General features: G+C 36.7%; 1 protein-coding gene and 1 non-coding gene across 2 annotated transcripts; one reads left to right on the forward strand and one right to left on the reverse strand.

Moving 5' to 3' along the window:
• Nucleotides 1-1,198: 1,198 nt before the first annotated feature.
• On the reverse strand, nt 1,199-3,499 carry LOC112503691 (the record flags this gene model as incomplete). The annotated part of the gene is made up of 1 exon (XM_025107679.1): nt 1,199-3,499. A coding segment is annotated over exon 1 (2,301 nt), but the record flags the coding sequence as incomplete, so codon positions are not given.
• On the forward strand, nt 3,018-3,124 carry LOC112503694. Its single transcript, XR_003068056.1, has one exon. It is a non-coding gene; the product is annotated as a small nucleolar RNA R71 (small nucleolar RNA).
• Nucleotides 3,500-15,078: the final 11,579 nt, after the last annotated feature.

The following is a 15,078-nucleotide window of genomic DNA, read 5'->3' on the forward strand; positions in this document are numbered from 1 at the left end:
GGATGGCGAACAGAACGATCATGCAAACAATGGAAACCTTGGTGAAACAACGAGCTAAAAGTGATTTCAAGATTGCTCTTCAGCTTGGCATCGATAGACTATCCTGCACTCCACCTGATGAAGACTTCTCTGACCTGCAGGAGAAGAGATCTACCTCTGTTCTTACTCAACCAGAACTGGGTCTGGTATACAAAAATGAGTTTGGAGCAAATAAATTCTTTAGGTTGACTGAGGCCTTTAAGTATTTAAATGAAACACTTAAATGGTTTCAGAAAGCCATCAGAGACAGATTGGGCAGATCTCACGTGCCAACAGACGATGGACAGAGACTGATACATGAAATATCTACAGTCATCGATCACAGAGGACTACTTATGCATTTTTGGGAAATATCACAGGGGAGACCCTAAATGCAGTCTTATACTTTTGTCTTGTAATTTTTGTTTCACCAATGTAAGAATTCATCATTTGTTCCAATGAAAATTTGGCAAAAGATGCTTTTCTTTAGAATAGCCTATGTTCTTCATTTATACTTTGAATGTTCTTAGAATAGATGATGATTGCTCTTACATTACTTAGGGGGACATTGTTAGACCCCTTAAGTATGATGTATGAAGTAATGAAGACAAACATGTGATGAAGAACCAGAAGGCCGATGGAAGACTTCATGGAAAAATGACTAAGTCTGAAGAACGTCCAGAGGGTCGATGAACTGACCAGAGATGCGATGGAAAGTGCATCTCCATAACCCCTATGGATACTAACACTTGAAGGTTCCTTCACCAGTTCAACCAGAAGAAAGCAATGAAGATATGAAGATAAGGTTGAACTCATATCCCATGGAAGACAGCTGGAGATAACCATTCAACAGTTGGATTCTGTAAAGTTTATCTCGTTTTAATGTTTATCCTTATTATAGATAAGCTTTATCTGTTAGTACAAGATTAGCTAAATAGTCACACTAGATAGTTATCTTCTTATTAGCTTACTAGTATAAATAGGTGGTTAGGCCTATTGTAATTCAAGACGCTTTACGTTTTTACATTATTATTGAATAAAGTGAAATCCTTGGCACTCAAGATTATTCTTTGAATGTTCATACATTGTTCTTGAGTGTTCATCATTTTATTCATCTAAACACTATAACTTGGTTATTCTTAACTTGATTATTAGTGTTATTGAGAGATCTGGGATTAACAGTGTAAGAAGAAGGTAAATTAACATTTGATATAAGAAACTTCTTATGTGATTCCATGGCTAAGACCATATCTTTAAGCTCGGGCCCTAAATCATACTCCTTCATCAACAAATTAAATGTCTTTGCATGTAGGTGCCTTGTAATCGCAACCTCCAACAAATCTCGGTTAGTCAAGTCATACAAATCATGAGTAATAAGATCTAAAACATCAACAAAACTAACAGAAGACACATCACTGGGATATCTAATGGCATCATAGATATTAAATTTAATGACCTCACMATCAAATTCCATAGTTAACGTACCATCATGAACATCAATTTTTGTTTTTGATGTTTTCAGAAATGGTCTTCCCAACAATATCAAAGGTGATTTGGAGGTATTATGCTCCTCCATATCTATGACATAGAAATCAGCCGGGAAGACTAAGTCGTTTACTTGAACCAACACATCCTCAAGGACTCCCTTGGGATACACATTGGACCTATCGACGAGTTGTATAACAACTCCCCTCCTCTTAAGAGGTCCCACATTCAGTGATGAATAAATCGAGTAAGGCATGACATTTATAGATGCGCCTAAGTCTAACATGGCTTTATCTAATGAAACATTACCTAATTTACAAGGAATAGTAAACATACTTGGGTCCTTGCACTTAGGTGGCATCTTCTCTCCTTGAAGCACAAAGGATACATTCTCTCCCATGCTAACCTTCTCGTTCCCGGTCAACTTCTTCTTGTTCGTACACAACACCTTCAAAAACTTAGCATATCGAGGTACTCTTTTAATAACATCTACGAGTGGAATGTTTACCTCAACTCGGCGAAAAATCTCCATAATCTCATTGTCTTCTTGCTCCTTCTTGCTTTGCTCTATTCTCTTTGGGAATGGTGGTCGGATGACCAATTCGAGCGTCTTTCCTTTGTCCTCTATGTTTTTACCTTCAATCTTATCTTCATTTGACTTGTCACCCGTAATCTCGGCCTTTTTCTCTTCTTTCCTCTCGCTCCTTGCTTTGGGTTCGGGATCCAGAACTGTCCTGTTTCTCAAAGTAATGGCACTAACATTAGCTTTCGGGTTAGTTTCAGTTTGGGACGGTAACTTATCTTGGCTCTCAATGCGATTAAGCGAAATCGCCTTTTGCTCGTTTTGAGCTTCCAAATTCTTCTGTTGGGCCATTAAACTTTGATTTTGGGTTACCAAATTCTGGATATTCGTCCTCGTCTCTTGTTGAAATTGTTGAGTGTTAATTGCAAGAGATTTAACAATATCTTCTAAAGACATACGTGCACTGCTTGAGGCTTGGTTGTTTGGCTGAAATGTCGCTCTCTGTTGGAATGGCTGCTGGAATAGCCTTTGCTGGAATTGTTGCGGAGGTCTTTGGGCACCAAAGCTCTGGTTATAAAACCTTTGCTGTGGTTGTTGGCCTGGAAAGCCTCCGATGGCGTTGACATCTTCGGGTGCAACCAAAACATCCTCTTGGAGTTGTGGACACGCGTCCATTGGATGGCTCGTTCCATTACATATACTGCATGCCTTAACCTGCTCTTTACCCACAACTAATTGTTTAACGAGGTTAGTCAAATCAAATAACATACTCTCAATGGTATCGGTATTAACCTCGTTAATCTTTTGGGGCCCTATCCTTAAATCACCTCGCACACTAAAATGCTGAGAGTTCTCAGCCATAGTTGTGATCAGAGCCCTCACTTGAGTTGGGGTTTTATTAAAAATTGCCCCTCCACTAGTGGCATCAATCATCTTCCTTTCCATAGGAAGAAGGCCCTCATAAAAATACTGCAACGGAAGTTGCTCAGAAATTCCGTGTTGCAGGCAACTAACGCAGAGATGTTTGAACCTCTCCCAATATTCATGGAGGGTTTCCACATCTCTTTGTTTGATACTGCAAATTTCCCTACGGAGTGTAGTGGCTCGGGAGGCGAGAAAGAATTTATCTAAAAATAATCGTGCCATTTGGTTCCAAGTCGTTACCGAACCGGGTGGTAACGAGTAGAACCAATATTTAGCTCGATCTTTTAAAGAAAAATGGAATGCCTTTAACTTTATAAGATCATCCGTAACCTCGTTGGGCTTCATGCTTAAACACACCACATGGAATTCTTTGAGGTGTTTGTTCGGGTCCTCGTTCTCCAAACCATAGTAGGAAGGTAATAGGTGGACCAAACCAGTTTTTAGAACAAAATTTGCGTTACCTTCTGGATACCTGATGCAGATAGGAACCTGAGCAACGTCATGTGTTGCCAACTCTCGTAGAGTTCGCTCGTCTTGTTCGGCAGCCATCGCGTCTGCCTTCTCTTCGTCTTCCTCTTCGTACCTTTCTTCCTATTCGTCCTAATCGCTCGATAGGTTAATATCTTGCCATATATTTAACCCTGGTGACGAAGGTCCCTCGCCAAACTTTTTCCAAAACTTGGCTTGTTTCCTCAGTCGTTTCGCGGTTCGTTCAATTTCTAGATTTATTGGCAAAGGTGAACATGTACGTGAAAATCTAGGCATAAACCGTTAGTAATACCGAGTCTTCGGCAACGGTGCCAAAAATATGACGGATGCCGAGTCCACCAAATAATGAATTCCAAATAACGACTAGTTACAACCAAAATTGTAGTAGTGTAAGTCGGGTCGAATCCATAGAGACTCGATCTAACGTTATACGACTAGAGAATCAATTACACGATGAAAACGAAAAAATAAAAAACTAATAATCACGAGGGGGGGTGTTGGATTTGATTAATTACTCTAAACATGCGATAAAATCTAAATTCAAACAATTGATTAAAGTCCCAACATCGATTCAATACCGGTTAAGATGTTAGTGCCTATCATCGATTCCAAAAAAATGTAAACAGAAAGGACAAGCCCGAATTGGTTTTAATTGTTAACAAGCTCTAACGACCCAATTTTCCATAGATAATCATTGATTAAAATAAGCTCTCTAATCAACCCTTAACCACAAATACAAGTTTAAATAAGCTCTTAAACTCATAGGTGCGACTAGCTTTACCGGACTAGAAAAAAAAATACCAATTCAAAGCCATAAGCTCATAAGCTCGGCTTATCGAGACTCTAATTGCGAGATTTCAGATATTCAATCCGGGAACCTTATCGAAACCAAATGAATACTAGTGTTACTCTATCAAAATTCTAAGACGATTATGTATCTAAGAATTCTGAATAACCATCCCATAAGAGAATTCCAATCAGTTAGCTAGACTAATTGAAAGCAAAAAGGCTTGTTCAAACATGTTTACAATGAAATCTCAAAGCAATAACAAATCAAAACCTAATTAAATCAATGTTGAAATGAACAAATTAGCAACAGATAGCTAAACTAGGTTACTGATTCTAAAGGTTTTAGGATTTATCGAAAGAATCAAGAAGATTGATGAGAAAGATTGTCGTCTTCTCCAATCAAACAACCCCTATTGTCCGCTTCACTCTCGTTTCTTGCATCTCTCTCTCGCGTACGTCTCTTCAATCGAACAACTGACCACCTGTTGTCCTCGCTCACTCTCGCCTTCAATCGAACAACCCCTCTCTTCTCCAGTCCTCCCCATCGAACCAGCCCCTCTCGTCTCTCCCTCAATCGCGCCCCACGTCTTCTCTGAATCGAACCCACGTCCTCGCTCGCTCAATCCCCCATGAACAGAAGTCGCCTCCTTCCCTCTCGATCCCACGTACTGTTGCCGATCCAAAATTGGGAGAAGATATGGGCTTTATTTGGGCTTGATGAAGTCCACAAAAGTTAGGCCACAAGTTGGGCTTTTTTCATTTCTTTTTTCGGGCTGGACTCTAAAAAAATAAAACAATGGTTAAGTAAACACATTTATTCACAAAATGATTAAGATAAAGGGCTTCTTAACTCTAATTTTTAACCAAGAAAATATAGCTATCAATTTGCAAGTTTCGTGCTTCGTTTAACACGTTGTATCTTTATGATTTGATGCAGTCTTCGAACAGCCCATGTATCCTTTTCCCTTCAAACAGTTTTTGTGTTCCTTTCCCATCGATCAGACCTTGTGTTCCTTTATCTTTGATCACACCTTGGGCTCTGATACCACTGTTGATCGACGAAACTCTCGGTTGCCATCGTTTTGAAGCAACAAACACACACTAATGAAAGATGAAAGAAGTCTACAAGGATGAATTCAGGAAATGATATTTATTAAAGTATAGATACACACTTTCAAATGTTTGATAGCCAATACATATATATAGATTATGAAATGGTGCATTTGAACCATTGTGATGGTTCAAAATTAACTACCAAATCAGTTAGGTAACTGCCTTTCAACCTATGATGTGTCACTTGACACATTTTATTAATTACATATTAATTAATAACATATTCTAATAAAACGTAAATGACATTTAAATTCCAACACTCACAACATGCTCAAAAGGTTTCATCCAACCACATAACGGAGTGCATGCTCAGAGGCTGGGCCAATTTTCAGCTCATATAAGGATCAATGGTCATGCTTAATTATCAGCTAGACCTTTCAAATAGTATTGGTCATGTATTCTATAAGGAAGATCATGGGTTTTCTAATGCTTCATCCCCATTCTGACTGTTGTTTCTTTCTGCTTCATCAATATATGTTGATCAAGACGAGCCAGTATATATTCACTTATTGCATGTTCCCTCTGCACCTCTTCTTCTTCACCACAAAACAGTGATCATAATTAAAAATATTATGGATGAGTAGTTGCTTCCCTTCATCCATTATAGCCTGAGATAGTGAAAGAAAAATGAATTAAGTTATCTCTAATTAAGAAAAATGAAATTATGTTAAAACTAAAAAACATTTCAAATTTTTATTTCAATCTATGCATAAAAAAAAGAAGAACAGATTACATATCTATCTATTTTAGCTAGATCTAATCTTCTCAAGAACAACTAAAACTGGTATTCAAAAGAAAATTTAGAAACAAAAAACTTAACAGCTATAGAGAGAACAAGAGCAATAACAGAAAGCTCTTGAGAAACAAAAATGAAGAAACAATGAATAATGAGCCGGATTATTGGAAAAATACACATTATATATATTTTTAGAAATTGCAACTTTGGTCCTTGAAGAATATTGAAAAGACTCCGCTACCCTCTGACTTCTCCCAAATGTGAGGCGTAGTCCCTCTCTTATTTAAGCAACAAGACTTTTCTAACTTGACACTTTTACCCCAACACGTTAACTCTCTATCAAATTTAGTCTGAAGAAGTTAAGTTAGTCAAGATTAGAAATAAACATATTTTAACACCCACCCTTAATCTTGACTACTAAATAAATCAATCATATTTAACTTTGAACACAAATAATTGTGATGATTAATACCAAGGGCTTTTGTTAATATGTCAGCTGGTTGCTCAGAGTAAGGAATTTTCACAACTTTTAAAACTCCTTTATTAACCTTTTCTCGAACATAATTAATATCAATTTCAATATGTTTGGTACGTTCAAGAAAAACTGGATTATTAGCAATTTAGATAGCCGATTTATTATCACAAAACATCTTAACAGGAAGAAGATTGTTTATTTCAAGATCAGTTAGAATTGTAAGAACCCAGATAATTTCACATGTAACTGAAGTCATAGCCCTATACTCAGACTCAGTAGATGAGCGAGAAACAATATTTTGTTTCTTGCTCTTCCACGAGATCATTGAATTACCAATAAACAAACAGAATCCAGTAACCGAGCGTCTAGTAGAAAGACACTTACCCCAATCAGCATCAACAAAAACATTTAAACTAAAGGTTTCTGACCTTGTAAAGCTAACTCCCTTACCCGGAGACAGCTTGAGGTACCTGAGAACTCTAAGAGCTAGATTTAGATGCGACTGTTTTGAGGAATTCCTAAAGGATTCGAAGAACCCAAACATCCTTATGTTGAACCTCCCTTTGCCAGCAAAGGGTCCTTACATACCCAACAATGTGCATATAAATCCTTGAGTTTGGATTTATATTCCTTGATTATGAAGGCGAACACAGCTTTCAGAGAGTGTCTGCGTTTGGTCTTTGTCCTATAGAACATCTTGATTATCTAAGATATTGGTTGGACAATATCTTTATGGTGAAATGATAGACAACAGGATCAGAAAAGAATTTCTACGTCGAAAGATGCTGGGAGAAGAAGTACCTGGTTACATCGACTTTAGCGACTTATATTAGTTAGAAATTTTTGTCTTGTAAATTTTATCTTTCATTGTAAGTCTTATTTCTCTATGTCTTTTCTTTGAGTGTACAACTTATATGTAATAAGTCTAGAATGTAATGATTGTAACACTTGTAATTCTTCTTTGATTAATATAAGTATTTCATCAGTATCACAAAAAAAGATCCCTGAAAAGAGTAATAAGGACACATGTCTATGAGTTCATGTATGCTCTTACAGTTACTGACAATCTTCAGTCAGTGAACATGCTTTCAGTTTTAGTTTCCCTTCTTGTACTTTTTCTTAAACTTGTAATTTAAGAAAACTTATATAGTAAAAACTGCATCACTGAAAAAGATCCCAAAATATTTAAAAGGGACATGTACTTTATACGTAACTTTTCCTTACTATTATATCTCAAGGCAATTTTCTTTATGTTGTTTTGTCATCATCAAATAGCGGGAGATTGTTGATCCCCTCTCTAATTGATTTGATGATAATGTATTTACCTTTCAAAGTATTATGTTTCTGTCTTTTCAATTCCAGCGATCATCACTGAGTCTATTCAGTGATCGCTGAAACAGGCATTGTAATCCTACAACGACATTGATACTTCAAGAAGACAAAACTCACACCCAAGAACCTTCGGTGAATGTCGAAGACAGAAACTGAAAATTAGTGACTGGCGCGTTCATGATCTAAAGCGGTATTCAGTTACTACAACGTGGTCAACATACGTACAAAGACTGCACAAGCCTCAGTGAATGCTGAAGAGATCTCCAGCGTTATTACAGCATTTAGCGATCAAATGAAGCTTGCCATGCATGATTGTTTTTGTCTTGTCCTTCCACACACAAAAGAAAAACCCATATCCTTTCAAGAGTACAGTACTGCATGGAGCCTACTAGTCAACTCTAGTGTCCATGAACTCCATGAAAGGATGTCGGCTCATGAATAGACAATAGTACTATTCACTGTTGCAAAGGACAAGATTTCCTCTAAAAGCTTGACGTGTGTTCTAACCCTTCTAAATTGCATTTAATGCAATAGGTATAAATAGCTGAGTGCTCTCCTCATGCACTACATCTACAACAAACAAAAAAAGAACACATATGCTTATCTTCAAGCAAGTTAGAATTTCTCTCTAATTCTAAAGTTCTTACCCAAGAAGAACATCTTTCTGTCTTTATCTCATTCGGCAAATTTCTTATATTTGCTAAGTATATTTCTGTGTAATCTTAGATTGTTTTAGATAGGTTATCTTTACCTTTTCTATTTCCGCAAACAATCTATAAGAATTTGTATTGATCCTTCTATATCAATATATATTTTTAAAATTGAAACTTTTCTGTGTTTGTATTCATCTCCTCTTCTACAAACTATTCGCCTCTAAACTCTTGTAGACCCGGCTGGGACCAAAAAGATCCTTTTATGTAACAACAATGTTTCATTATTTTATTTCAAATTTATAAAACCAATGACACTTCTTGACGAGTTGATCACCATAAATTGTTAGAGTGCCATGGACTCTAAGTTGAGCTATTGATTGCACGTCAATTTAGATGATATGGGAAGTAGACTTGAGAGAGTTGCTGACAAAGAGATTTATTATTTGTATTTCCTAAATTGGTTAATTAACGATAGGTTGATCACTTTGAAGTATTAAAGTGGAATGAACTCAGATATGAGTCATTCAGGACACGTCAATTTGAATGATATGAGAATCCGCTCGAGAGAGTGAATTTTAACAAAGAGATTTGTTTATCCGTATATTTTGAGGACAACATTTTTCACTTCCACTAGTCCTGATGCCACATAGAGATATGGGTTGGAAGGTAAAATATCATTGCAATGGTGAAGTCCGAGGATTACCCTCGAAATAAATGGTGAAAATAGTTGTTACTAATTGCATGCTGTAGTATTTTGACAACATTGGTCTGCTATAATTTGTGTCTACGTCTCACCAAAAGTCTTACAGCCTTGCTTTCTTTATTATCTTTCATTTTCAGTAGTGTTAATGTAAACTCAAACAAAGTCTTCAAATTCGCTATTTGAAGTTAGTCTTTCAAATCGAGATCTTGCAACTTAAGATACCTATCCCTGTGGAACACGATACTTGGTACTTACCATTTTATTACTTGGAAGGCAAAGTGTTGAAATGTGTATACTTTCATGTGTTACCACTTAGTGTTGTAGAGATACAATATCTAGCTCCCATCAGTAGTCAACTTATCCTTACCCCACTACTACTGTTGTTACAAAGGGGTGTGAGTATAAGATGTATTTGACTTGTAAACCCTTGACTTATTCTAGTAAGTAAGATCCTGTAAAAACAATGTGTTGGATAAAACAAGTAGAATCAATTTTTCATACTAGCAAATGTTCGCATGACGATATGGTAACATTTGCAGTGGCTATGCTAAAATTCGATGATCTATATTGGTGGCAGATAATGATGTCATCAAAAGGGTCTGATATCCTAGGAACTATGTCATGAGAATATTTCTCAAATGAATTCAAAAATCAATTTTGTCCCAAAACTGTGATAAGACAATTAGAGGAAGAATTTTTTAAGGTTAGAACCGGGAGATATGACTGTTCAACAATATACTGCTAAATTTCTAGAAAAGTCAAGATTCACATAATTGTATGTATCCACTGAAGACCGCAGGATTCAGAGGCATCATTGGGAGTTGAAAGCTACCATCCGAGAATTCGTCAAACCTTTCAGTCTGCAGTTGATGCTGCAAAAATGACCGAAAAAGAGAAGAAAAGACAAGTAGGGGAAAAAGAAGTTGAAAAAAGAAAGTGGGAAGGACCATCACCTGATTTCAGAAGACCAAAACTTGGGAGATTTGATAACCGTCTTAGTCAAAGGATTATTGAATGACCGCATCTGAGATGTCACCGAGTATGTCGGGGTGAGTTAGTCAAGATCCAAAACATTGTTTTAGATGTGGGAAATGGGACATGTTGTTGTTGATTATTGAACGACTAGGATTTTGTTATCATTGTAATTCTACAGACCATATCAGACCGGATTGTCCACAATTGAGGGGCCAGGGAATGAACTATATTGTGGTTAATTGAAACACCCCATGTTCTGCGTGGCCAAGGACAGGAGTATATAAAAAAATCATAATAATAATGTATAAAACAATATTGGGTCAGATATCGAGCAACTAAAATAAACCCGTTATACGCTAATTACCTCCATCAAAAACATGAACTACTGATGGTTATAGACTTTAACTATACAATAACAAAATATTTACAAAAATAGGCATCTATGTCTTCGGTTGTATCAATGGATCATCACTTGATATCACTTCCTTGACCCGCCTGACTCACGTTACCTGAACCTGCCGTGTCATAGAACAAAACACGACTGAGCTATTACTCAATGGACGGATTTTATAATATAAACCAGAACATAAGAAAAATGGCATAATAAGATGAGATATTAAAATGTGCATCGTCAAACATTATTTGAATAAACAAATTATTTCAATCGAATAACAACGTGATAACTTAAAAGTCAACTTTTGTGCGTTATACTCTCCCAAAACTCGGCTTTTTTATAATTCATGACTCGATAAATACTACTGGAATACTCCGCTTCATATCACCCAAAGGGGTTATTACATGAATCACCTTTGTGTGTCGCAATATCCCAAGCGATGATCAATCTACTTGGGCTTTGGGAAAAGTATGTGGGAAAATCATAACTTAATCCCATCATAGAACATCGTAGTCATGTCACTATCCTAGAATCGATCCATCCACCCTTAACCCATCCCTAGGTTAAGCTAATTTCCTGAGCTTTCTGAAAGTTCAGTCCTCATAGTTTCCCTATCCCACTGCCAAAAAGAGGGCATCTGGATCCCCTTTTTCTCTCGGCAAATAAAAAGTATCATAGTACGTCGATGCTATGGAACTTCCAGCTTCCACAGAAACTTCATAGTAGTCGGTGCCCCAACTACTATGTCTTACAAGACTTTAACTCAAATCATCAAACCATAAATCAAATGACTCAATAAAAGCTACCGTGGTTTCATGGTTCATTGTTCACAACATCAAATCATAATATCAAAAATAGATCATAACAAAGTTCAAAAATCAATTAAAAGATCTCAATTTCATCTCAAAGCTTTTCCTAGAAACGAGATCATAACAAAGTTCCATTAGTAAGAAAAGGATTATCTCACCCTTTTGGATGAGTCGTCAAAAATCATAACACGTATGGGAAGTTCATATGAAAATGGGCATCCCTTGAATTCAAAGGATAAGAAATCCGAACCTTTTGTGAACCAAAAACATAATATAAGCGACCCTTGATTAAGCGTGAACCACCCACACGAATATCGTATATAAAAAACATATTTCAAGATTAAACTTCTATCACACACACACACACACATATATATATGCATATATTAAAGACCGTTTTATGACTGGTTATAGCCCTTATAATAGTTATTGATAGGTCATCTAAGTTTTAGTATCGAAATGGACATGATACATAAGCGTACAACAATTAAAGCATAGAGTACAAACCAACAACAACTTCCAGCTCAAAGGCCTTCCAAAGATCCACTCATTAATCAATCCTAGAGGTTGATCTATATGTTGAAGACTAAATGAAAGTTGTAGGTTGGTCTTTTAGGGTTCTACATAAATTGGATTCATGTCGATTGGAGTTATGGTATGATCAACACAGAACTTATATAAACAGAGTACAATTCTTGAGTAACTGGAGACTGGTCGTGGAAAATCCATATTTTGAACCACTTGGAATTAAAGTTAGAACTTATGGTAAACTACAAAGTTCAAGTAGACTCATAGACCTTTCAAACAAATGGCTCATCTGATTTGGACTTACAGTTAATTTTATACACGTTTTTAAACATTATGGAATCTTTTCTTCCTTGCACAACTTCAAATTTCAAAATTTTAGGCATTTGGGGTCCATAAACTCCATGACAACACTACCAAAAGACTTGAAATCTATTCCAAAGAAACTTATGAACATTTTGGAACATAAACATTAGATTATGAAATATCTAATCATACAAGAAACCACACCCCATTTCAAGGTTTCATAAACTCACAGGGAAACATTTATACTAACCAAAAACTTACCAAAATCTTAAACCTTTTCAAGTATCTTCAAGTATTTGTCTTCACTTCATCAAAAGAAGCTTTAAATCACAAATACAATAAAATAATTTTGGTTCAACTCTAGGGTTTCTAGGGAGAGATTGGAGAGAAATGTGGGATGAGTGAGAGTGAGCGTACGAAGGAGAATCATGATAAATAAAAATAATAAAATGGGTTTGTATAATTACTAAATATATTCCCTTCTAAGATTCAAACTTTGGTCTAATTACAAATCAACCATTGGATGGAAATTACACTACATTTCAAGTCCTAACTAGAGTTTTGAATGACCAACTTTTGACCCTTATTCTACTATGGTCATTACAATATAAGGACTTGATACTATTCCAAAAGTATATGTACCACTCTTCTATTTATAAATATGAAAATTTATATATAGCCTAAGTACAATATATATATAACACAAAGTACATTACTATTAAGCATGACTTAAAGAAATAATTGAAATTCACAAAACGATGTTGGACGAAATTCGGGTTATTATAGTAATCAAGGAAATCAGAGTGAAGCTAGAAAGCCTGATCAGTTGGAAGTTAAGGGGCGTGCATTTTAGATGACGAAGGGAGAAATTGATGAGACACTAGATGTGGTGACATGTATGTTTTTGGTGAACTCTGTATGTGCTAAAGTGTTATTTGATTCTAGTGCTAATTATTCTTTTGTTTCTCCTTACTTTGTTGATTGTCTACATGTGAAACCTAAATTGTTGGATTATGTTTTAGTAGTAGAGACTGCTAATGATAGTCTACTTCCAGTCACTGAGGTTTTTGATGAATGTAATATAGAGGTGGAGAGATGTGTAATATTGATCTAGTTGTTCCTAAAAGTTTGCAAAACTCGATGCCTTCATCATTAACAGAAAACCCCTATATATAGGGTATGTACAAAGAAACCCTATCGGCTAAAACAAATCAATACAAATCTTGATAATTAATGATAAATATAAATCAAATCCGTAATTATCTCTAACTAATATAATCAACCGGCTAAGACTCCCCCGCAGTTTGAGCGGGAGTAGAGCAAACGCTCAAGCTGGATCRGAATGACTCGAACAACTGTCGTGGGAGGCCCTTGGTAAAAATGTCAGTGTACTGTAGAGAGGAAGGCACGTGAAGAACGCGAATGTGTCCAACTCGAACTTTATCCCGAACAAAATGAATGTCAATCTCGATGTGCTTGGTTCCTTGATGTTGAACTGGATTATCAAATAAGTAAACTGCAGACACGTTGTCACAATAAACCACGGAAGCTTGCCGAAGAGGAAGCTGTAATTCTAGGAGTAAATTTCGAACCCAAGTGGCTTCTGCAACAGCATTARCCACGCCTCGATATTCCGCCTCGGCACTAGATCTGGATACGGTCRGCTGAYGTTTAGAAGACCAAGRAATAAGATTATCACCAAAGAAAACACAATATCCGCTAGTTGATCTTCGAGAATCAGGGCACCCACCCCAATCAGCATCAGAATAAGCCACCAGAGAAGTAGTAGTGGAACGAACGATACGAATACCATAATCAATCGTCCCCTGTAGGTATCGTATAATTCGTTTCAAAAATGCAAAGTGAGGCTCATGTGGCCCATGCATGAATAAGCAGACCTGCTGAACAGCATATGAGATATCTGGTCGTGTAAACGTTAGGTATTGCAGTGCACCAGCTAGATTACGATACAAAGTGGGATCATGGAAAAGTGGACCATCCGTGGCACTGAGTTTGGCATTGAGGTCGACTGGTGTGGTACACGGTTTGCAAGAGGACATAGAAGCTCGAGAAATTATGTCCTTTGCATATTGAGATTGATCTAGGAATAAACCATTGGAATTATGTGTGACCTTAATCCCCAAAAAGTGATGTAATTTACCTAGATCAGTCATGGCAAACTCTCGTGAGAGMATCCGWATAATGTTTTGTAGCAGATCATCGGAAGATGCTGTAATAACTATGTCATCTACACATAATAATAAATACGCCATCTGAGTGCCCTGTGTATAAATGAACAAAGAATTATCACACACACTGCTCCAAAAACCGTGTGATAATATATGGTTAGCAAACCGTGTGTACCAAGCACGAGGTGCTTGTTTGAGCCCATAGAGAGATTTCTTTAGCCTGCACACAAAATTAGGAAACTGACGATTCACAAAACCTGGTGGTTGCTGCATATACACAGTTTCGTTCAAATGGCCATGTAAAAAAGCATTCTTAACATCCAATTGATGTATAGGCMACGAACGAGAAACAGCCACCGAAAGAACGGTACGTATCGTAGCCGGTTTGACAACCGGGCTAAAGGTATCTTCACAATCAATTCCCACTGTCTGAGATTTTCCATTGACCACTAACCGAGCTTTGTATCGTTCCAAAGAACCATCCGATTTAAACTTATGCCGGAACAGCCACATTTCAAAATAATTTGATGTAGTGGTGGGTATGGATTAGTTGTCGAAAAATCAGGCTCGTATTATGTGTAACAAGAAATTGATCTATATCGACTTTCCTCTTAAAGGGTCGGCTCTGATTTATGGTGAC

This window comes from Cynara cardunculus, unplaced genomic scaffold (genome assembly GCF_001531365.2).
Source record: "Cynara cardunculus var. scolymus isolate 2C unplaced genomic scaffold, CcrdV1 Un_Scaffold_3573, whole genome shotgun sequence".
NCBI classification, from domain to species: Eukaryota; Viridiplantae; Streptophyta; class Magnoliopsida; order Asterales; family Asteraceae; genus Cynara; species Cynara cardunculus.